Source organism: Eurosta solidaginis, chromosome 3, assembly GCF_040869045.1.
Source record: "Eurosta solidaginis isolate ZX-2024a chromosome 3, ASM4086904v1, whole genome shotgun sequence".
In the NCBI taxonomy this organism is placed as follows: domain Eukaryota; kingdom Metazoa; phylum Arthropoda; class Insecta; order Diptera; family Tephritidae; genus Eurosta; species Eurosta solidaginis.
This window is the reverse complement of record NC_090321.1, coordinates 183,118,431-183,143,869: the sequence shown is the minus strand read 5'-3', so window position 1 is coordinate 183,143,869 and position 25,439 is coordinate 183,118,431. Positions and strand designations below refer to the sequence as shown.

The following is a 25,439-nucleotide window of genomic DNA, read 5'->3' as shown; positions in this document are numbered from 1 at the left end:
ATATGCTGTTCGGAGTCGGCATAAAACAAGTAGGTCCCGTCCCGTCAATTTGTAAGAAAAATTAAAAAGGAGCACGACCCAAATTGGAAGAGAAGTTCGGCCTAAAATCTCTTCGGAGGTTATCGCGCCTTACATTTATTTATTTTTATTTTTATAATAATTCTTCTGAAAAAATGCAATTATGGATTTATAATTTTCTGGCCCTGTTATTTGAGTTATTATTTTCTGTCCTTAATTCTATTGATGCAAATTTCAGAATCAGTTATGCAATTTTTCATAAGCATATTTAAATGATCCATAATTGCAAATGGCAAATTGTGCTCGGCAACAAAACAACCTAATTATCTATATATTTTCTTCGAAAATTTTTAAATTTTTTTGTACATTCAGAACTGCTTTGCAAATAACTTGAAGTGTAGTGCGGTGTTTTACAAAAATGTACCAAATATGTCAATGTAGTACCAACCTACTTTCGGCAAGCGAAATGTACCAAAAAAAGTACAAATGTACCATGATTATCATCACTGGTGTGTGTATATTTTTCCTGATATACACAATTCAGGATTGGTATAAATACCGAAAACTAAGAAATCGGGATTGAAGTACCTGGGATTTCGAATGTGTCCACCAGCTTTTCTAAGATACATATATCGATTTTCAATTGTTAGTAGTAAATATTTCTTAGTTCCACATATATTAGTAAATGTCTAATTTTATAAAATGGCTCGCATTCCCTCTTCGGGATAATTCACGCACAAAATCCCTTAATGGAACCAAATGGGTCATCATTGCATTGAAGAATATTAAATTATGGTTTGGGAAATGGTAAACACCACAAATTAACGAATCGCAAAAACCTGTCATTTTAAAACATTTCGGGATTTAATACTCTAACTATGTGTAGCAGATTTTGATTAAAGTATTTATAAAGAAAGTTATCTAAAATGTAGCAAACTTTTGTATTCATAAGAGCAGCAAAGTGTTTTTTGGCGCATTGTATTGCAAGAAACTTGAAAATTTCATAAAAGTCACATAAATGCGCATTGAGATATAAGTAGTGCTTATGCAGAGAAGGATAAGAATTCCATTACGCGAATTTTACGTACATCCTTGACTGAAGTTTATTATTTGCTATACAATTAAAATTTTTTAGTATTTACAAGGATCATGTATGCAAGATTATAAATTGAATAATACCCAGTAAGATTAGTTCAAGATAATTGATTGAAGTTCCAAAACCCGTAAGCATGGCTAAAACTTGCACCAGGAACAACCGGTTAATATTGTGACAAGATTTGGAAAAATGTAAATACTGACCCGCTTTCTCCAAATATTCAATATTCTTTTGAGTTCCACACAGAGGACTTTCCATAATAGTTTTAATAAGTTTTTATATTAGTCTCTTTTACAGTCATAGAAACATCTGACGTAAAATTTGCAATAACGATATGGAAGTAAATAATCTGATCCAATACCCTGTGCGGTGAAATTGTATTAATACTGGGATTGGCAGCGCTAGCGTCAATAAAGCAATGAGTTAGCGCAAAGAAGGGGTAAAAACGCCATTGTGCTATGCGAGTTATCAGACAAAAAAAGTGGCAGCACCAAGCTATGACCAACACCAAATATGGGCTATTCTCCAATACAATGTGTGGTAGTAGTGTTCGGAATGATTTGACCTTTAAAATTGAAGCTCCTATCCGACAAGGAGGCCTAACTTTCTAAGAACTCCAAACATTTCAAATTTATTTTTCACTTAATCATATTTCACTTAAGTAGTGTAAAATCTCAAATCAATTTCTTTTTAATGTTTTTCCTATTGGACAATCATTTTAAATGTTAACAAATTTTACAACGTGAATGCGTAACAACTGTTAAGGAAAGTTGTAAAGAGTTAGTCAAGAGTTGTGTAAAGTTTGTTGATGGCCTTTAGTAGATTTCCCTTTCTTCCATACATTCTGTTATTGCTTCATTTAGTTGTAAGTTTTCCGCGTGGAAATTCATTTTAATTTAAAGAAAAACAATTTTTCTAGCAAAAGTGTTTGGCAGCTCACATAACTTTGTAGCATGGTCCAAAGTTAGTTAAAAGCTAGAAAGACGACATTGGATATGCACATTATTCTAGAAGCTGATGACTAAAATTAATACACAATTGCTTTTTCGTGTACACTTTAGATGTGTAAACATTTTGGCCAGGGTATGGAGGAATCCAGAATGTAGGCGCAAAGTAAGTGTAAGCGTAAGAAATACTATTATTATTATATTGAACTAAAGTGTATGGCAAGAGTGAGGGTATGGTATGGGATAGGTATGCTATGTTGTCACTAACTATAACTTAATGTGGGAACAATGTAAATACGTGGTAGAGTTGTTATGAACGCAATCAGACCACAAATAAGGGCAAGACAAGGCGTGTTAACAATTCTTTATCGATGAGTTATCGGTTTGTAATAAGTGTATTATCGACGAGTTATACGCGAGTTATCGATTTGTTATCGAAGTATTATAAATTTCCGATCAATTGTTCCAACGAGTTATCGGCTTGAAAAAGTTATCGATATATTATCGAAAAATTAGCCATATACTCTCTAAAATTTATGGATTTTTTTAACAAAACTTTTTCGATTTGGTTTAAGGAATTTATATTTATGTAATCGAAAAATATCAATTTGCTATCGGAAAGCTATATATTATGTATCGCAAATTTATCGATGTGTTATCACTAAGCTATCGATAAATTATGTAAAAATTATCGGAAGTTTATCGAAATATTATTGATTTCTTATTAAATAGTTATCAATTTTGAAACCGAAAAGTTGACGATTTGATTTGGGAGTTTCACCGATTTCCTATCCACGAATTCCAATAACAAATTAACTTACATTTGAGGCCATTTTACACTAAATATAAAATTAGACTTAAGGTACTGTGCTGTGGAAATGATTTGTACTGGCGTTTGCGACACGACTTTTTAAGAGCATCGAGACCGATTATAATAAAGGGCTTATTTAAGTTTACCTTAACGCATGTATAAAATCTGCCACATCGGCCTACTGGGACGAGTTATATACGCTTTATTTAGAAAAATCGCTTTTGCTAATACATATATGATAGCTATAATGCATATTTTTGGTCAAAAAAATTACAAAGGAAACTATTAAATATGCATTGACGCAGACCTTATGCTTTTAAACAAAACATTGAAAGTGTCTGAAGGAAAAATCCCAATACTCTTCGCTTTTAAATATATATCCTACAACGAAAAAGACAGCTACAACCATTTTAATTGCTTTGAACATTTCTCTTCTCAAAATTTGCAATTCATCTTTGACCTCAAATAATAGCCGCTAATTTCACTAGAAACATCCTAAAAATTTGCGTGTCTTCAGCACATTTTTTAGAGCAAACTGCATACATATAAATGCACCCAGCAATAGCACTCAAATTTCTACACATTCAAAGTGCAAAATGGCTATAAACTAAGATAAATATCTGCAAAAACACATTTGTTACGTAATGAAGGTGAGAGCAGCGCAGCAAGGACTAACCACTACCACAATCACATAATTATACAACTAGTCACTCGCTTTAAATATACATACAAACATACACATGGAGGGAGTTAAGTAAAGAAAAAAGTTGTGCCTTGCAATCGACTTGAATTGCGTGCTTAATAGCCATTTGTGAAAATAGCGGACTCTTAGGATGGGCGGAGCTACGTAAGTAGAGTTTGTACAAGGCTTAAACAATTGCCTTGTTAGGATAGCAATAGGAGAGCAAAACTTATTCAAATTGAATTTGCTTTAATATCAAAGTGATAAAAAGTATAATACTACATAATTTAAGAGAATTTAGAAAGGTTGAGATGTTTGTGCGGACGTATGTGGGTTGTTTGAATCAATGTACTTAAATTGCAATTTGCTTAACATTGAGGATGACTTAAGCAGTGACTACTTGTTGTATGTGTTGTTAGTAGTCTGAATCGATTTCTTGTTTTACTTTGTTTACTCGAATTGGGTTAAGTTTGATAATAAAGTGTTCTGACTCATTGCAACTTCTTAGTTTTTATTTCCGTAATCTGAAATAACTTGTTTACAGTTATTGTTTTATTTGAATAGCGTATTTTTATACTCAGCGTGCTTTTCACACAATTTTACAAATATTATTAATCATAAATCAAAAACCGTTAAACCTATCGTAACAAAATTCGGCAGAGAGGTTGCCTTTACTAAAGAGAATGCTTTGAAGAAAAATTAACGAAATCGGTTAAGGACCACGCCCACTTTTATATAAAATATTTTTAAAAGGGTCGTGGACGAAAATAATAAGCTATATTTTAGCAAAAAAGAGCTTTGTATCAATAGAATTTATTTTATAAATTGAATTTAACACTAAATTGGAAAGCACTAAAAGTTTTGAAAATGGGCGTGGCACCGCCCCTTTTATGACTAAGCAATTTTGTATGTTTCGTGAGCCATAACTCGAAGAAAAATTTACATATAGTAATGAAATTGTAAAAACGGACGGGATGCGTTGAAGACCACGGCAACTTAGATGTAAAACAAGTTTAAAAGAGTCGTAGACTAGAATACTAAGCTACAACCTAACAAAACATAGTTTTGCATCAATGATATTTCATTTATCAAGTTTTAGTATAAGAGGAAATAGGGAGATATTGTTCTTTTAAACGGGCGATGCCACGTGTTATGTAGAAAAGTAATTTATCTGAAATGAAATGTACAATTGAAGCTCACACTGAGTATATAATGTTCGGTTACACCCGAACTTTGACACCTTTACTTGTTATATATCATTTTGATCTAACCAGCGAAGCCTTTGGATTGCTGGGATGAAACAATTAAATAATATAAATGTAAGCTTAGTTAACGTTATCCGCAAGACAAGTGTGTAATATCAAGTACAGTGGCGGATCTAGGATTGTACTTCCGGGGGGTTTTTACTTCATTATTTTATGTCGTATATGTGATTGTAACATGATGTAGGCAATGTGCATTTATTTTGATTTTTACCCATGGCCAAAAAGGCAAAACGTTCTCCAGAAAAAGTTTCAATTATGCAACAAGTAAGGAAGTCTACGTTCGGGTGAATCCCAGCATTATATACCCAGCTGTACACTTGCAATGTTTTTGTTGTTTGTTTTGTGTGCTTAATAGTGTTGCAAGGCTGCGCGATAATACATATACATATGGTTCTATTCTGAATTAGTTTTTCTTCGAGTTATGGCTCCCGAAACATAGAAAATTGCTTAGTCATAAAAGGGGCGGTGCCAGGCCCATTTTTTTAAATTTGAAGTTTTTCCTATTTATTGTTATAAATCCTCTTGGGAAATGAAATACAATTGATATACAGCTCTTTTTGCAATGATAAAGCCTATTTTATTAGTCCACAACCCTTTTAAAAATCTTTTATATAAAAGTGGGCGTGGTCCTTAACCGATTTTGTTAATTTTTCTTTAAATCATTCTTTATAGTAAAGCCAACCTCTCTGCAGAATTTTGTTACGATGGGGTTTAACGATTTTTGATTTATGATTAATAATAATTGTAAAATTGATTTTATCGCAAGTGGGCGGTGCCACGTCCATCTTACATTTTTTTTTTTTCAAATTTGTATCAAAAGTCTCAATATCTATCCACAGGTCATATTTCAACATTCGAGGTGTATTATTTACTAAATAATCAGGTTTTTTGTGTTTTCCAAAATATATATATATAAAAAGTGGGCGTGCTTATCAGCCGATTTCGCTCTTTTTCAATACCAATCTATTCTGAGTCAAGATAAGCTCGTGTACCAAATTTGGTGAAGTCGAAGACAAAAATTGCAAAGCGTCTGCCCAACAAGATGGGCCAATGAGTTTCCGCACTTGACTTCTTCATCACCTAGCATTTCTGGTGCTGAGGTTTGAACTATAGTTCACTTGCATTCATACTGGTATTAAGGCTGATGCTTCTGCACATCTGCTCAGCTATAAATACCCTGCTGCACGCTTTATAACTGGTCTACTACTCTTGCTTTTTCTTTTATACACACTTTGATATATACAATATATTTTTAATCCAAAATGATGTGGTATATTTTTTGGTGCGTGCAACTGAACTCAATCAGTGATAATGGATTTTTCTCTAATATAAATAAAAAAAGGAAAATTTGTATGAAGCAGCAAGTCTCACGCAAATCTTATATATAAAAATGATTTCTTTGTTTAAATCCGTACAATAGTCTGGTTTTCAACAATTGATAACTTATTTTTATCCAGTAGGTTATGTAAAATGCGCATTAAAGCTAAAACTGTTATTCTTTCAAGACAATAAAATCCGACAATGAAAAAAGTTGCGAATTTGAAAATTCTATAGTAAATCATGTAAACCAGCAATGCCAAACATTTGCGATACTAAAAAAAGAATTTTGCATAGCTAAACGAAATACCAAATTTCTCGCACCTTCAGCAAAAGCACATAAATTTACAAAACGGAAAGACTATTAAAAGTTAATGTGGATTTATTATTGGATAAACACCTTTGAAATCAATTTATGTATATCTTTACACATGTATGGATTTTTTTGCTTTACTCTTGATTTCCACAGACAATTAAACACAAATTCAGCTTAATTTAGCAAACGAAAATAAAGTGAAAACAAAATTAAGCAGCATTGGAAAAGATTTGTATTCAAAGCGTACTTATGTAAATAAACTGAAGCAACAAAATGTATACAGCTGCTGAACAAAAATATAAACATCTACGACTGTTAAAGCCACTATAATAACTTCTTAGTAAAAAAAAAAACTTAAAGAGAATTCACATTAAATTGCTCTAATCCAATTTTGTTGGCAAAAATATTAAAGGCAGGCCGTTCTTCACATTTTCCGTATTTGGTTGGAATGAAACATATTTGCTATCTGAGTTTTTGCAAGACATTCAATGATTTAAGAAAACTTCAAAACAAACACAACTTTAGCAAAAGCTACATGTGACGCCATTCAATTTTTTGGAGTGCCTACGTATACAAACATCTGGCTATTAAGAAATTAAATGGTATTATGAAATGCTTAACAACTTTTAGGACAATTTCCTATGATTTAAAACGAGCGTATTAAGCAATATAAAAAGTGAATGTGATAATCCGTGCGTGTAGCTTGATTTTTATATTTCATGCAAATTTGAAAGTGTTTTGTGGTTTCAAGTGCGAAATGATAATTTAAAGCTTATCATACATCTGTATATATACAGCTAACAGTAAAGAAGTTCAGTTGACTGTAGTTTATAGGTGCTCTTTAATTGTTAAAGTATATTTACTTACAAAAAATGTGCAACATAAGTCAATATCGTCGATGCCTTTGCAAAACCATTTATCGACCCTTTGCAAAATCGCCTATCTGACGGAATTTGAATTTTAAAGAAGAGCACACAAATTTATTTTACACAGTTTTCTCTTAAGAAATTGTTTCCACGAGAAAGGTTAGGTTAGGTTGAAGTGGCTGCCCGAGGGCACACCTAGATCAGCGATATTAAGCTCGTTGTTATACCACGAAAATACGTCACTACCTTTCGTCTTCGAATCATTTTGAGAACCTGTTAAAAGCGACTAAGTCCTTGACGTCATGTTCCACAACCTGGCTCAAATTATCTAGAAATTTACCACCCAAAAACCGCTGCTTCCACGATAAATGAAATATGTTAGAAAATTTAGTTTATATATACTCAAAAATGCTCCTGTTTTTCCCACATAAGTGAAAGAGCTTAAATGCAATTTTGGAGTCTACATTAAATTGAATGTTATTTTACTTAATTGTTCTTCAAATATAAAAGGTATGATTTTTTTGGATGGAGCTTGATGAACCGAGATTAGAGCTAAGAAACCTCAAATTTGGCTCATTTTGGTATTTGGGTAGTTTTGCAATTTGTTGGTAGATCGTTTTGCAAAGGCATCGACGATATCTTCCAGCGTTTTCTATCTTCACTATATATACAACTAGCAGACCCGGCAGACATTGTTCTGCCCTTAATTTGGTATATCTGCATACATTTTAATAAGCTTTTTCCGTCTAACTCTGCCCTCCCCTCTTCACTTTTTCTTAATCCTTTTATTCACTCCTCCCTCCGTCTTTTTCGCTTCATCTATCTCTATCTTCGTCTCACTCTATCTCTTTCTGAGTCTCCTTCTCCTTCCCTCTTTTCTCTTATCTCAATTTCTTCTCATTCTTCTGCATCCCTTATTGCCTGTGGATGGTATTTGTTTTATTCCAGTCCCAGTCCCAATCCCACTCCGAATCTCAGTCCCAGTCCTAGTCCTAATCGCAGTCCCAGTCCGTCTCTGGATAATATATTACTCTGTTCTAAAGCACTCACCAACAGCTTTCATTTGTTATCCATATTGTACAAACACATTCTAGGGGTACCCGGGTTCACGTTTTGGCCTATATCTCGAGACCCTAGTCACCAATAGGTATGAAAACTATCCTTTACCAAAGAAATCATCAACAGCTTTCATTTGATATCCATATTGTATAAACTCTGTCTAGGGGTACACGGGCCCACGTTTTGGCCCATATCTCGAGACCCTAGTAACAAATCGGTATGAAACTTACCCTGTACTACAGCACTCATCAACAGCTTTCATTTGTTATCCATATTCTATAAACACATTCTAGGGGTACCAGCGTCCACGCTTTCGCTTATATCTCGAGACCCTTGTTACCCGCGGGTACGAAAAATACCCCGTATCAAAGTACTCATAAACAGCTTCCATTTGGTACCCATATTGTACAAACATATCCCTGGATTACGCAGTTCCACGTTTTGATCTCAAGACCCTAGCCAGAACAGGATAAAAATTATCATATGTCTGTCTCCTGGTTCTAAGCTACCCATCCACCAATTTTCAGACAAATATGTTCATCCGTTCCTTCCCCTTCAATCACTCTTTATCTATTAAAAAAAGCGCATCAAAATCCGTTGCGTATTCTTAAAGGTTTAAGCATTCAAAGGGACATAGGGACAGAATCAGCGACTTTGTTTTATACTATGTAGTGATGTACATCCACACATACCTATAAACATACGCCCGAAGTTAAATAACGCAGCGAATGCTATATATGTACGTATGTATGTGTCGCACCATCCTCACTCAAAAGCAATTAGCGTGAACAGTTCACAGCGAACAACCACACAAACACATTTTTTGGTAAAAATGTTACTTTTGTTTAAACAATTTCGCTGATATAAGAAAGGAATCAAGTATTTTTTTGATGCAGATCGAAGGTAAGTAGTTCAAAGTTTTACTGAAAAGTAGAATTTTTTAAATCAATCCATCCGTTTATGAGTTATAGTTTGTAAACAAAAATTTTATGATTTTTTACTACATTTTGGCAATTTGCCACGCCCTTATAATATATATCTTCAAATTATATTAACTGTACCATCTCACTCTTTAAAATATATAAATCGTGACCTTGCAGTTTTGAAAACGTGAGCAGTACCACACAACTTTCCAATCTCTTTCGGCCCAACAGTTAAACGCATTTTAAAACAAGCCAAACTTATTAGATCTAGATCAATATTATTGTGTATCTGATTATTAATGTTATGTATCAATTATGGAAAGTGGAAAATGGCTCGGTATCATTTCGGTCGTATAGCTGGGACGTTTCGGAACTATTTTCGGGATCATTGCAAGCATATATGACGATCATTTCTCTGGAGTTGTCAGAAAAATTTCGAAGTCATTTCGTGATTATCTGCGGATAATTTTGAGATTATTTTTTCGGAATGATTTCGGAATCGTTTCCTTTGTTTTCGGGAGTATTTTTCGATCTTTTCTGACCTATTTAAGAATAGTTTATGGTTAATTTCCGCATGCTTTCCGAATTGTTTCGGGTTATTTTGAGACCATTTAGTTATCATTTAGAGACCATCTGCATATTACTCCAGGATAATTATACTCCAAATATGCTTCAATGCTAATTTGATACTATATTCCGAACATTTCTGCATCAATTTAGAGAGCATTTCGAAACTATTGCAAAGTTGTTGTGGTTGTTTTTAGAGTGGTTTTGTGATCATTTCGATACTATTCCATAATTGTTCCTAGTATTATTTCAGAATTATTTCGAAAGAGGTTGGGGATAATTTCAGAACTGTGTTTGGGATCGTTTTGAGACTAGTTCGTGAACAAAGCGGTATTATTTTGGGACTGTTTTTGCGATCACTTTAGGACTGTATTTGGATCATTTCCATTCGGGATTCGCTTGACTCACTAAAAATTCTATGATATTTACATTCCTGGTATATATGTTGAGTATTGCACCACACATCAGAAGCTATAACTAGAGCAATAACCCAGCAGGAAATTAAGGTTACTACAAGATAATTTAAACGTAGTTTTAGGTAAACGAACGTATTTATTTGTTTTAAAAAAAGCTAATTAGTTTTGTATGGCGATGGCTGAAAAATCGTCAAAGGTGGTACATTACTTGTGAACTAACTATTAGTGTACCAACTTCAATCTCGAAATAAGTTAGCCTATTGTTAACTGTTATACATATTTGTGTAACATATTACCGATTTGTGATGCATCACGCATCATGCATGAAAGCCAATTCCATATTCTAAGTGCATGAAATCAGATCTTGGCAAACGACGCAAAATTTTTTTTTCGAAATTTGTTAAAAACTTTCAAATTCTAAAAAAATATCAAAACAGTTGATAGTTTTTGTCATTTAGAAATTTCCGTTTAAATTTTTCAATTTCAAAATTATAAAGAGGTTGCTATAGTAACTTCGGATGACTTTACCAGTTAATACCTCATTTTTTGTAGGTAAACTGATGTTCACAGAGGTCCATGTCTCCGCTATTAAGCACAACTCGTTTTGTAGTAAGTTATTTAAGCACTTCAATAATTGCCCTTAGATGGGTCTAACTCACCTTTGGGCGCCTCACCTAGACAGTTACAAACAAGCATAAGTACAAGTGAAGCTGATATAAGCGTGTTAAAAAAGTATAATGTCCACCTATTTTGTTGTTATTGTTAAACATTTTATCGAGAAAATTTATCCCAGGATAACAAAAGGACGTCCTGATTTTTGAAGTATTCGAAAATCGTTTTCAACTATTATTCTAACATTTTAAAAATAGGTACCAAAAATTATTAGGAGAGCGAAGATTAAATTGCGAAGCGGAAGGGTTAGGGAATCTTTTCCTTCAGTTTAGGAATATTTTATTTCTTTTTGAAAATATATCATCATTTATGTTAAGTACTATTGAGCCAATAATATTTGGTTAATTGTTATACACTCTCATATTCTATACTATATGATTGTTATACACTATCATATAATACACATCGTATTCACAAATTTTTATGAATGAGAAAAATATGTAAGAACATAAAATCGAAAATTCTCCATCTATTTATTATTTGGGTGACAGTGCTAAAAAACATATTCCGATTTTTTTATACCTTTTTAATTGATCACGCAAAATATAGTACATATAGAATCATCAGAGAATCTGCTATCATCGTTAAATTTAAATTGTAAAAAATATTATATTGTTTCTTTATGAAACGCTTGACCAAATATACTAAATAGATGCTAGGAATAATACTAACCAACTCAATGTATTGGGATTCGTGTTTGCACTAAATAATCTTTCATAATCTAGCTACGTCCTTACGACTACCACAAAATTACCTCAACATATTTTCGATTTTCAGAAATATCATATACAAGTTTACGAGTGCGGACATATATAAGTATGTAAATATGTAATTAAAAATTCATAAACACGTAATTTCCTTACTGAAATAAATAAATATTTTTTTTTAATATCCATTAAGCGTTAATAGCTTCATAACATTTGCCACCCTGCGGAAGGCACCAGCCATTAATATATTTGGTACTAAGCCGAATTGCCACCATTAGCAAGCAAAAGCCAACAGAGCGCTTTTATCGTTACTGTCATAAAACTCTAACTTAATTTCTTTTGGTGTGAGTTTCAATGTGGCAGAGCCATGGAGTGAACGTGAATATGCCGATTGGCGCAAGTGCGCGCTACTTTTGCGAAGGTAATTGTACAATGTTGCAAGTATTTTCAAGTATAACCGTTAGCAAGAATATTTCACTTTACTTTTAACTCAATAGTTGTAAATATTATTTCCTTAGTGGAGCAAGAAATGCTAGCAAAAGAAATATTTCGCATAATTCAAACTTCCGTGTTTGCGGTAAATGTGTTTTTGGTTTGACACGCTAAAAAACTAGCAAAAAACAAGTAAGGAAGGTTAAGTTCGGGTGTAACCGAACATTACATACTCAGTTGAGAGCTATGGTGACAACATAAGGGAAAATAACCAAATGAAAGGTGTTACTGAGTATTTTAAAAGGGAGTGGGCCTTAGTTCCATAGGTGGACGCCGTTTCGAGATATCGCCATAAAGGTGGGCCAGGGGTGACTCTAGCATTCGTTTGTGCAATATGGGAATCAAACGAAAGGAGTTAATGAGTATTTTAAAAGGGAGTGGGTCTTAGTTCTATAGGTGGATGCCTTTTCGAGATATCGCCATAAAGGTGGACCAGGGGTGACTCTAGAATTCGTTTGTGCAATATGGGTATCAAACGAAAGGAGTTAATGAGTATTTTAAAAGGGAGTGGGTCTTAGTTCTATAGGTGGACGCCTTTTCGAGATATCGCCATAAAGGTGGACCAGGGGTGACTCTAGAATGAGTTTGTACGATATGGGTATCAAATTAAAGGCATTAATGAAATTTTTAAAAGGGAGTGGTGGTAGTTTTATATGTGAAGGCGTTTTCCAGATATCGACCAAAATGTGGTTCAGGGTGACCCAGAACATCATCTGTTGGATACCGCTAATTTATTTATATATGTAATACCTGCCAAGATTTTAAGGGTTTTTTATTTCGCCCTGCAGAACTTTTTCATTTTCTTCTACTTAATATGGTAGGTGTCACAACCATTTTATAAAGTTTTTTCTAAAGTTATATTTCGCTTCAATAAAACAATCCAATTACCTTGCCATGTTTCATCCCTTTTTTCGTATTTGGTATGGAATTATGGCATTTTTTTTCATTTTTCGTAATTTTCGATATCGAAAAAGTGGGCGTGGTCATAGTCGTATTTCGTTCATTTTTCATACCAAGATAAAGTGAGTTGAAGTAAGCACGTGAACTAAGTTCATTAAAGATATGTCGATTTTTGCTCAAGTTATCGCGTTAACGGCCATGCGGAAGGACAGACGGACGACTGCGTATAAAAACTGGGCGTGGAATCAACCGATTTCGCCCATTTTCACAGGAAAGAGTTAACGTCATAAAATCTATGCTGCTACCAAATTTCAAAAGGATTGGTTAATTTTTGTTGGACTTATGGCGTTAAAAGTATCCTAGACAAATTTAATGAAAAAGGGCGGAGCCAAGCCCATTTTGAAATTTTCTTTTATTTTTGTATTTTGTTGCACTATATCATTACTGGAGTTGAATGTTGACATAATTTACTTATATACTGTAAAGATATTACATTTTTTGTTAAAATTTTACTTTAAAAAAATTTTTTTTTAAAAGTGGGCGTGGTCTTTCTCCGATTTTGCTAATTTTTTTTAAGCGTACATATAGTAATAGGAGTAACGTTCCTGCCAAATTTCATCATGATATCTTCAACGGCTGCCAAATTACAGCTTGCAAAATTTTCAATTACCTTCTTTTAAAAGTGGGCGGTGCCACGCCCATTGTCCAAAATTTTACTAGTTTTCTATTCTGCGTCATAAGTTCAACTCATCTGTCAAGTTTCGTCGCTTTATCTCTCTTTTGTAATGAATTATCGCAATTTTTCGGTTTTTCGAAATTTTCGATATCGAAAAAGTGGGCGTGGTTATAGTTCGATATCGTTCATTTTAAATAGCGATCTGAGATGAGTGCTCAGGAACCTACATTCCAAATTTCATCAAGATACCTCAAAATTTACTCTAGTTATCGTGTTAACGGACGGACGGACGGACGGACGGACATGGCTCAATCAAATTTTTTTTGATCCTGATTATTTTGATATATGGAAGTCTATATCTATCTCGATTCCTTTATATATGTACAACCAACCGTTATCCAATCAAACTTAATATACTCTGTGAGCTCTGCTCAACTGAGAATAAAAAGGAAACACAATAATAAACAAGTAAGGACGGGACTGTCTTCGGCTGTGCCGAAGACTTCATACCTTTCATGAATGGGGCTGAACAATAATCTTATCCCGTAGTCTCCAAATAACAGAAGTATATACCTAAACGATTTTAAGATAAATATAAAAAAATGGCAAAAAACCCCCTTATCTGAACGATCGGTTGTATGGGATATATATTATATATAGCTGCGATCAAAGTGATTTCTTTCGGAAATCCTTTATGATATATTAGAAAATATATCACCAAGTTTCATGTTTTTATATCGGAAACTAAGGGAGACATTGCCAAGCATCTTTCTATCTGAACGATCGGTTGTATGGGATATATACTATATATAGCTCCGATCATAGTGATTTTTTTAGAAAATCTTCTATGATATATTAAAATATATATCACCGAGTTTCACGTTTATACTTACTAAATTGCGGCAGGAATGACGACAATCGTCTTATCTGAACGATCGGTTGTATGGGAGATATATGTTATAGTGGTCCGATCCTACCGGTTCCGACAAATGTCTAATATAATACAAAAATACCTCCTTGTGCCAAATTTCATTGAGATATCTCAAAATCTGAGGGACTAGTTTGCGTTCAAACAGACAGATGGACATACGGACGGGGGGTCAGACGGACATGGCTATATCAACTCAATTCGTCGCCCTGATCAATTCGGTATACTTAATGGTGAGTCTATCTTCTATATTTCTCAACGTTACAAACATCGGACCAAAGTTAATATACCATTTCATGTTCATGAAAGGTATAAAAATGAAGGTGTTGCGCAAAAGAAGATATTATTGTTTTTAAGCATACTTACTTTTCCCAAAGCTGTTTAAATCATTCGACGCATTAAAAGCCTGTTGCAAGCATGTCGGAGCACATTTCACAATTATTGCATTGTACAAAATTTTCTAGTTACTGTAAATTTGGCACGAGCAAGCGCGACTGGAAAGTTGACAACTTATTGCACATATGAAGGCCACACAAAATGGAAATTATATTATTTTGTTTGAACATTAGTTTGGAACGTAATCAAATTTTTTTCTTTGAGGTGAACGGAATTTTTTTTATTCATTCACACGAAATATGTTAACCGCCAAAGAAGAAAACTTTTACTCTGTACGGTACGGTAGAAAAAGTATATTCAATGGATTTGTACACCACCACCATCAACGTTGGTTTGATTAAGCAAAAAATATCTGAAACTCTTTAATTTGTGCGTTGTCTTGCCCGGAGCGAAATTCTGCCATGCCTAAAGTCCTGGATTTATTTCCGGAACAATTAAAATATAAGATCTTTTCACAAGCGGATTTACTTAGTAACGCGAAATCGCATCGTTATCACTATCCATTTATATAAGCAGTGGCTGTGGGGAAAGTAACAATTCTATTACATTGCATATTTTTGCTAAGTGGGGAGCTTAGTCACTCACGAAGCTCTAACGAAATCAATAAAACAATTCTATTTACGGGATAATCCGCTTCTATACATATCATAATCCAGTCTTCAATAATCCTTTTACTTAAACCAATAAAAATAATTTTACTAGGTTTCATATTTTATTAAATATTTTGAGAGAACTTTATTTTATTTTAAAACTGTGTTGGGTTCATATCCGCGTTCCCAGAAAGATTTTCAGCAAATTCTTCAGTTATGTTCTTGTTAGAGCGTCTAAGTACTCTCTTTGCCTTCTGCCTCTAAAATTTGTCCCTTTAATAGCCACAACACACCTTTAAAGATTAACAGCCCTGAAACGGTGCGGATATAGTCGAAAACTACAATCCCGAAACAAATCGGAATTAATATTGAAATGATACACAGATGAAGCGGAAATGGTGTCGCAAAAGTCCAAAATTTCTAGAATGAATGCGGAAATCGTTTGGCGATAGTCCCTAGAATAGTTAGGGAATGATGCTGTAATCAATTGCGAAATTATCAAAAAATGATTCCGAAAACTATCCCAAATATGTTTCGCAATTATTCCATAATGCACTGCAATCGTTTCGATATCAAACCAAAAACTCTTCCTCAAAATATAACTTATATACAAAATATAATTCCGCGAAGTGGACTTAGAACCATACCGATTTAAAAAGCTTTTTTCCGGATGGCGGATTGCAGCGGTTTCTACTTATATTACTAATATCTATCATATCAGTTGTCAAGGCCCTATTGGGATGAGGGGAGGGAGGAGGCTTTTAACACAATTTTTCCCAATTGCTTTGATTTCTGTCGAAGTTACCCAGATAATATTCAAAATTATTAGTCTAAGTGAAATAGAGTTTGAGTTAAATCGATTTGAATAATTGTTGCACACAGCTTTGTACAAATAGCCACTATGACGTGCTTACGTCGCAATGACTAAAAGTATGCGTATTATCTGCTAACTACGTCCTCTACTTTATGGACTTTACGGCCACGTCAACCTAGCAACTTTCCGTCGACAAGGCCGACAACATTCCTATCCCTTTATATTAATATACTTATTTTTATCCTTATTTTTCTTCATTTTTATACCTTTCATGAACATGAAATGGTATATTAACTTTGGTCATTTTAAATATCTCCCTGTGTTTCCCTACTGCTGGTTAGCATTGCTTGGCTGAGGCTACCTCATTTTTTTACTTATCTTATATCGATATTGCCTGTTTCTCTTCATAGCTCTATATGTCTCTTTTTCTACCTTTTTCCCCTTCATATAATATTTTTTTTTTTTTCAAATCGTAGAGTTCGTTGCATTACCCACCATCTATGGCTAAAATATAAGCACCTCGACCCAAGCGTCGCTATGGAAAGGCAGGCACTCTTCCATTTAGGTGTTGTGGCGCTTAGTGCCGTCATAATATGGAGTAAAAAGCCTGAAATAATTTATTGAAGGCCTCCATATAGAGTAATAGGTTGAAACGTTAAGAAGAATATATCTATGTAGGTCGCAGCGCATCGAGGCCTGATAATAGTAATAATAATTACAATAATAATTACGACTCCAGCCCTACCTATGGGGTATATTTTTTCTATACTTTTGAAATAACTGTTTATTAATTTAAGATGCTCTAGAAACCTTTAACATCAATAAGTATTTATAAACCGGTATGAAAAGAAGCTAACCACAAGTTAACTACAACTTAGTATGAACTAGTGTTCATTATTATTTGATTATCTTCTTTCAAAGAGCTGACTTTTTTCCACGATCATAAAAGAGTCAAAGTTGGTTACCCCTGCATTACTTGACCCAAAAAGTAGTGAGCGGTGGTTACTTCTGTCGCAACGTTGTATGATTTCAGAACTTCTACTGCACAAGTTCTACTCTTTTATATTTAACTAAAAGTGAGTTATTTTGGGTATTACCTAAGAATAGCCAATTACTAGGTAGGTTGTTTTTAGCAATTGCAAAACTTTTTCGGAATGCGCATTTTTAGAAGAATCCTTAAAGAGGTTGAATGATCTTTTTAATTATTATTTTATTAGCAACAAATTTAAAACAAACCTAAGAAGCAATTATGCTTCCTCTACCTTAATGCATGCTTTTTGTACGCATTTTATACGAAGCACGCTTTTACGACCAAAAAAAATATTACTCATACCACCCGTACGCCACTCTAGACACACGCTAATGGCAATCATATTGGCTTCACTATAAATCGCAACTGTGTCACTCCTACTATCAACTCGTCTGCTTTATATACCAACAACACTTACAAATTCCCTTAACAACTTACCGCATTTCAAAGTCACGCAACTCCTCAAATGTCAACGCATTTGTTACATCTAACAATTGCCGCATATTTTCATCACGCTTTTGTTGTTGCTGTGTTACAGTTTGATGTTGTTGATGTGCTGTGGTCGGATGATGTGGTGGATGTTGCAATTGCTGTGAGTTGCGTGTGCGTGCATGTGTTGCATTCACTGCTGGTATAGCCGCAACCATTGCACCAGTTGCCGTTAATGTCCCTTTACCCTGCTCGACGCTGATGAAATCATCTTCGTTCTTTATAAGCAATGTTTCTACAGTGTTGTCTAAGCTCAAGGATGGCTTTTATAGCGAAAGCAACAAAAGTAGCAATAAGCAACAGATTAATCCCAGAAGTTGAGTGCAGAAACCACAGCAAATAGGGAATATTGAGGTTTGAAGGCGACATGAAAAGAAAAACAGAAGAAAATTATGGTACATCAGTTAGAGTTTATCATACGTGAGTGAATACATCTACGTTTTGCTGAACTTAGCTTAAATATAATACATTCATTCTAGACTCACAGTTGGTTTTCGTCATATTGAAGTATATTTATGTAATAACTACGAATTTGATAAGAACTTGTGATTCGGATGCAGTATACAGAAGAAGTATTACTGATTAAGAGTTTTTTTTTTAGTATAACGGTAAATGCATAACTGAAAAAATTTCCTAAGGTAGTTTTGAACGATAAAGTTGCATTGTGTGCTCAAGATTTGTAGAACTCCAGGATGTAAGTCAAAACGTAAGTTTTATTGGGGGCAAATGAACGTGATTGAGTTGTTATGAGCGCAAGCAGACACCAAATCAGTAAATGAAAATATATCGGAAAGAAACCAACGCCGAACATGACACTTCAAAAGTCAATGACGAGGTCATTCAACCTACAATATCCAATGTGTTCACCGAACACGAAAATAGAAGTGGCAATATTTATCGAAACCCGAAATTTGCGATAATTGAAGAAAAAATTCCAAGAATTTTGTAACTGAAACTATGCAAACCCACCTGAAAAACGTTTTCGAAAAACCGCGAAAATTCGAAAAAATTTTACAAACTTTTTATTTAGAGTTTTCAGGTTTTTTTTTAAATTCTCAGTTTTGTAGGCCAATCAATTTAAGCCTAACAAAGGAAGAGCTATAGGTCTCCCAAAATTCGCAATAATTTTGGGCAATTTTATTTCCGATAGGCGTTAAATAATTAAATAATAAAGCAATGGACACTTTGTATGAAAGAAAATATATACAATGACAGTCTTTGGAGAAAAAACTGTTAAAAATTAATACTACTTTTGAGAGCATTATAGCTCATTTATAGATTGGAGTACTAAGCGGAAGAAAATTCTGAATAAAAAGTTCGTAATTTTCGAAAAATTTTCTCGATTTTGATTTATATTCATACTGGGGAGCACTTTCTCTTACTTAATTCTCTTATTTAATCTACTGGGTCATGAAAACCCTTAAAATCTCGCCTGCCACATACACAGAAGGTGCTGTGCGGCTAACAATTGGGCTGGTTGCAGTAAACGCACCACAATATCGTAAAATAATTGGTAGATCGGATGAGTTTAGCTCATTTATTACCATTGCCTGTTCAAATACATATTTAACTATGATTTTATTTAATTATGGTATGGAGTTTGATTTGAAAGTAAATTGGAAATTCGAGGGATATCGTTAAAAATATTATCAAGTGCAAATAAGTCTCGGATTTAAGTTTTTTCATTTCAGGGCAGAAATCGACGTGCCCCAAGATTGCCATATAAAGAAGAAGCATATCAAAAAAAGTAATTAAAAGGATCATCCTCAGAAATTTTTTTCAAGGTCTAGAAAATTATGTACCGCTTAAAAGTGTTAATTCAGCCTAACCGTAAGGACGCAATATACCAAATTGCTAAAATATCAAATTAAAAATTTTACAGGATTTTTCATTCGAGTTCGAGTTGAAGGCCTATAATAATAATTTTTGTGAAAATTTTTGTTTGTTAAATTTTTTTAAAAGTGTACTGACGATGAAGACTTAGCAATCTTCGAATTGGATATATCTGTGCAGCTATGGCAGGTTGTCTGAAAATATGTTTCTTCTATGTCAAATTAAAAATAAAAGAATTTTACAATTATAGATATAAATTATATAGCATTGAGCTTGAATTCGAAGGACGATAAAAACGAAAGTAAATTTAAAGTTTTATTAAAGTAGTTTAAAATTTGACTTATTTAAAAATGTATCACAAACATTTTTATAACTTTTCAGAAAATTCTTTGTACAGATTAAAAAATTTGTTTGAACCAATTTTTAATTTCATGTACACAAAAATTTTATAATAAATGGCGCATTTCATCCAATTTCGCTTTCGTTTCAATTGCAGCTTTCAACGACCAATTCCTACTTACATATATACTAACGGTCATAAAAAAAGTCGACGACAATATGTTCCCCTTTTACATCGTTTCTACGGTCATTGCAGCTACCTAGCGAAACTTTTTAGTTATTGTGATTAATATCGACAATTCCTTAACTCATTAGGTGATATCTTAAAGCGAAAATGCTAGAAAGTTCCTAGCAGTTTGAGTAAAAGCAAAAATGTTTCACAAAAGTTATAATAGTTTTATCCTTGAAAAAAAAAAAAAAAAAATTACATAATTGTCTACGACAGACAAATCACGCAAAATTTGGAAGTTGTAGGCGGAGTACATCACAATGAAATATTCCTAAAAAAATTATGGACGAAATGTATTGAATAGGTGACTTTATCCCCTCATTTTCGAAGTGGACGACTACGAAACCCCAATGTACGCATTGATAGGAATATCGTCATTATGGCTATTCTGAATACATTTAAAACTACTACTACATGAAAACCACAATAGCAAAGGCACAGTGTTTCTGGAGAAAAAATAACTTGATGTCCTATGGTCAAAAAATGAACCAACTTTCCACCACAAAAAAGCGATCCCGCACGCTAACTGGTATTACAAAATCATAAATTGGACAGGGAACGATTGGTCATGATTCATATTTTCTTATGAGTGCAAAATAAGTTTTATTCAGTTAAGGTTCGCGATGCACAGTAAGCCCCAAAAATCGGGAAGATTGAGTCTAAACTACGTTCAGGCAACAGTGAAGGATTCCTCGTATATAATGGAGTGGAACGCATTAAAAACCATGAGAGTTGCTTAGATTTTGTTAATGGGGAGTTAAGCTAAATCCGCCGCCTACACTGACAGCATTCAAGATGGTATCTCACCAAGACTTTGGGGCTAGTTGAGCACAGTCATCTGAAAGCATCTGTGAATCCATATTTTTGTATTTTTGGGGCTAACCACGCATTACAAAACTGGATTGAATTTATTCATTTTGCGCTATTCAGAGAATATGACTCGTCCCCAGTCACTCCGAGGCCAGTTTCTTTTTACGCAGAACCAGCTTAGTAGGGAGGAAGGATTTTTGTGCTATGAAGCTGGTTTTTTTCTAGTCAGGAACCCTCTAATTATTTTACCTCAAGTAACGGCGGACCAACAATATTATAGATTTCGTGTTTATACCATCCTTCAACTCCGCGAAAGTTTCTGGAACAATTTTAAATGTATACAGAGGAGCTATCCTGACGATATTCCTATTAACGCGTTCAGTGGCCTTTCGTGGTCGTCCACTTTAATAACGTGTGAATAAATTCACCTATTCAATAGATTTCATCCAGAATCTTCTTAGGGATATAGACAAATAAATTAATTTTTTCTTCAAGGATAAAACTATTGCTTATATGAAATTGAGTTGATTTTAAGAAAACTGCTAAGGATTTTCTAACTTTGTCGCCGTAAAATACCACATAATTAGTTAAGGAATTATTGATATTAACGACAATAACTAAAAAGTTTATTTACGCAGCTGTAGTGACTGTACAAACCCCGTAACAGGGAAAACAGTTTCCTCGGCTTTTTTTTTACCGTAAGTGTATGTATAAGAGTATGTGTGTCGACTCAGATGGCCACTTCGCCTTTTCATTTAATTATTTAAGCTGATTATTTTCATAATTGTGGGTTTGTTGTTGAAATTGTTGTTGCCATAATAATAGAAAGCATTTAAACTTTTGCATCATTCATTGCATTATTTTAATTGCTGCTCATTTGCCATTGCGGTTGCTGACGTGTGCTTTTCGTTTGATTAGTAACATTTAAATGGAAACAATGGATGCATTTGTATGCAACATCGGCTGTGTTTGCAGTATTTTATTCATTTTGCTGCATGCCTGGCTGATATTATAAATGCTGCTGATATAATTGTGGCACGTAGTGTTATAAATTTTGTTTGTTTTTATACTCAGTTGAGCAGAGCTCACAGAGTATATTAAGTTTGATTGCATAACGGTTGGTTGTACGGGTATAAAGGAATCCAGATAGATATAGACTTCCATATATCAAAATCATCTGGATCGAAAAAAAATTTGATTTAGCCATGTCCGTCCGTCCGTCCGTTAACACGATAACTTGAGTAAATTTTGAGGTATCTTGATGAAATTTGGTATGTAGGTTCCTGAGCACTCATCTCAGATCGCTATTTAAAATGGACGATATCGGATTATAACCACGCCCACTTTTCCGATATCGAAAATTTCGAAAAACCGAAAAAGTGTAATAATTCATTACCAAAGGCAGATAAAGCGATGAAATTTGGTAGGTGAGTTGAACTTATGATGTAGAATTGAAAATTAGTAAAATTTTGGACAATGGGAGTGGCACCCCCACTTTTAAAAGACGGTAATTTAAAATTTTTGCAAGCTGTAATTTGGCAGTCGTTGAAGATAACATGATGAAATTTGGCAGGAACGTTACTCCTATTACTATATGTACGCTTAATAAAAATTAGAAAAATCGGAGAAGAGCCACGCCCACTTCTAAAAAAATTTTTTTAAAGTAAAATTTTAACAAAAAATTTAATATCTTTACAGTATATAAGTAAATTATGTCAAGATTCAACTCCAGTAATGGTATGGTGCAACAAAATATAAAAATAAAAGAAAATTTCAAAATGGGCGTGGCTCCGCCCTTTTTCATTTAATTTGTCTAGGATACTTTTAATGCCATAAGTCGAACAAAAATTTACCAATCCTTTTGAAATTTGGTAGGGGCATAGATTTTATGACGTTAACTGCTTTCTGTGAAAATGGGCGAAATCGGTTGAAGCCACGCCCAGTTTTTATACACGGTCGTCCGTCTGTCCTTCCGCATGGCCGTTAACACGATAACTACAGCAAAAATCGACATATCTTTACTGAACTTAGTTCACGTACTTATCTGAACGCACTTTATCTTGGTGTAAAAAATGAACGAGATCCGACTATGATCACGCCCACTTTTTCGATATCGAAAATTCCGAAAAATGAAAAAAATGCCATAATTCTATACCAAATACGAAAAAAGGGATGAAACATGGTAATTGGATTGGTTTATTCACGCGAAATATAACTTTGGAAAAAACTTTGTAAAATGGTTGTGACACCTACCATATTAAGTAGAAGAAAATGAAAATGTTCTGCAGGGCGAAATAAAAAACCCTTGAAATCTTTGCAGGTATTACATATATAAATAAATTAGCGGTATCCAACAGATGATGTTCTGGGTCACCCTGGTCCACATTTTGGTCGATATCTGGAAAACGCCTTCACATATACAACTACCACCACTTCCATTTAAAACTCTCATTAATACTTTTAATTTGATACCAATATCGTACAAACACATTCTAGAGTCACCCTGGTCCACCTTTATGGCGATATCTCGAAAAGACGTCCACCTATAGAACTAAGCCCCACGCCCTTTTAAAATACTCATTAACACCTTTCATTTGATACCCATATCGTACAAACATATTCTAGAGTCACCCCTGGTCCACCTTTGTGGCGATATCTCGAAAAGGCGTCCACCTATAGAACTAAGGCCCACTCCCTTTTAAAATACTCATTAACACCTTTCGTTTGATACCCATATTGTACAAACGTATTCTAGAGTCACCCCTGGTCCACCTTTATGGCGATATCTCGAAAAGGCGACCACCTATACAACTACCAGCACTCCCTTTTAAAACCCCCATTAATACCTTTAATTTGATACCCATATCGTACAAACACATCCTAGAGTCACCCCAGGTCCACCTTTATGGCGATATTTCGAAACGGCGTCCACCTATAGAACTAAGGCCCACTCCCTTATAAAATACTCATTAACACCTTTCGTTTAATACCCATATTGTACAAACGCATTCTAGAGTCACCCCTGGTCCACCTTTATGGCGATATCTCGAAAAAGCGACCACCTATACAACTACCACCACTCCCTTTTAAAACCCTCATTAATACCTTTAATTTAATACCCATATCGTACAAACACATCCTAGAGTCACCCCTGGTCCACCTTTATGGCGATATTTCGAAACGACGTCCACCTATAGAACTAAGCCCCACGCCTTTTTAAAATACTCATTAACACCTTTCATTTGATACTCATATCGTACAAACATATTCTAGAGTCACCCCTGGTCCACCTTTATGGCGATATCTCGAAAAGGCGACCACCTATACAACTACCACCACTCCCTTTTAAAATACTCTTTAGCACCTTTTTTTTGACACCCATATTGTACAAAAAAATTCTAGAGTCAACCCTGATCCACCTTTATGGCGATATCCCTAAATGGCGACCACCTATAGAACTATGGCCCACTCCCTCATAAGATACTCTTTAGTGCCTTTCATTTGATAGACATGTCATACAAACACATTCCACGGTTTCCCTCGGTTCATTTTCCTACATGGTTATTTTCCCTTATGTTGTCACCATAGCTCTCAACTGAGTATGTAATGTTCGGTTACACCCGAACTTAACCTTCCTTACTTGTTTTAACTATCTTTTTTGTTTTCATTTAGAATAACAATATGTTTTCCCTGTGCTACATTTGTGAAGCTATTTTATATTTCTTCTCCTTGTTCGTGGTTTTTTTATACCTTTCATGAACATGAAATGGTATATTAACTTTGGTCCGATGTTTATAACGTTGAGAAATATAGAAGACAGACTCACCATTAAGTATACCGAATTGATCAGGGTGACGAACTGAGTTGATATAGCCATGTCCGTCTGTCTGTTTGAACGCAAACTAGTCCCTCAAAATTTGTGATATCTCAATGAAATTTGGCACAAGGATGTATTTTTGTATTATATTAGACATTTGCCGGATCCGGTAGGATCGGACCACTATAACATATATCTCCCATACAACCGATCGTTCAGATAAGGAAGTTTTTTGCCATTTTTTTATATTTATCTTTAAATCGTTTAGGTATGTACATCTGTTCACTATGTATTTGTTATCACGCGCCCAACGCTTTTATTTATTTGTCTCATCAACGCCCTAGATTGATGAGGAGTGTGATGACTAATACTTAGGACCTACCTAATTATTTTCTATATTTTGGTATTATTATTACTTAATGTAAGAATTGTTT

The 25,439-nt window shown here is 34.1% G+C and overlaps 1 protein-coding gene across 3 annotated transcripts in view; it reads right to left on the bottom strand.

Annotated features, from left to right (window-relative positions):
• The window catches only part of Rgk1 (Rad, Gem/Kir family member 1), a 244,473-nt gene that overhangs the window by 63,560 nt on the left and 155,474 nt on the right, over positions 1 to 25,439 (bottom strand). For all 3 annotated transcript variants that reach the window (XM_067774183.1, XM_067774182.1, XM_067774184.1), the window contains one exon: positions 17,927 to 18,240. In XM_067774183.1, coding sequence (XP_067630284.1) covers positions 17,927 to 18,240 — 314 coding nt within the window. The remainder of the gene's footprint in view (positions 1 to 17,926; positions 18,241 to 25,439) is intronic.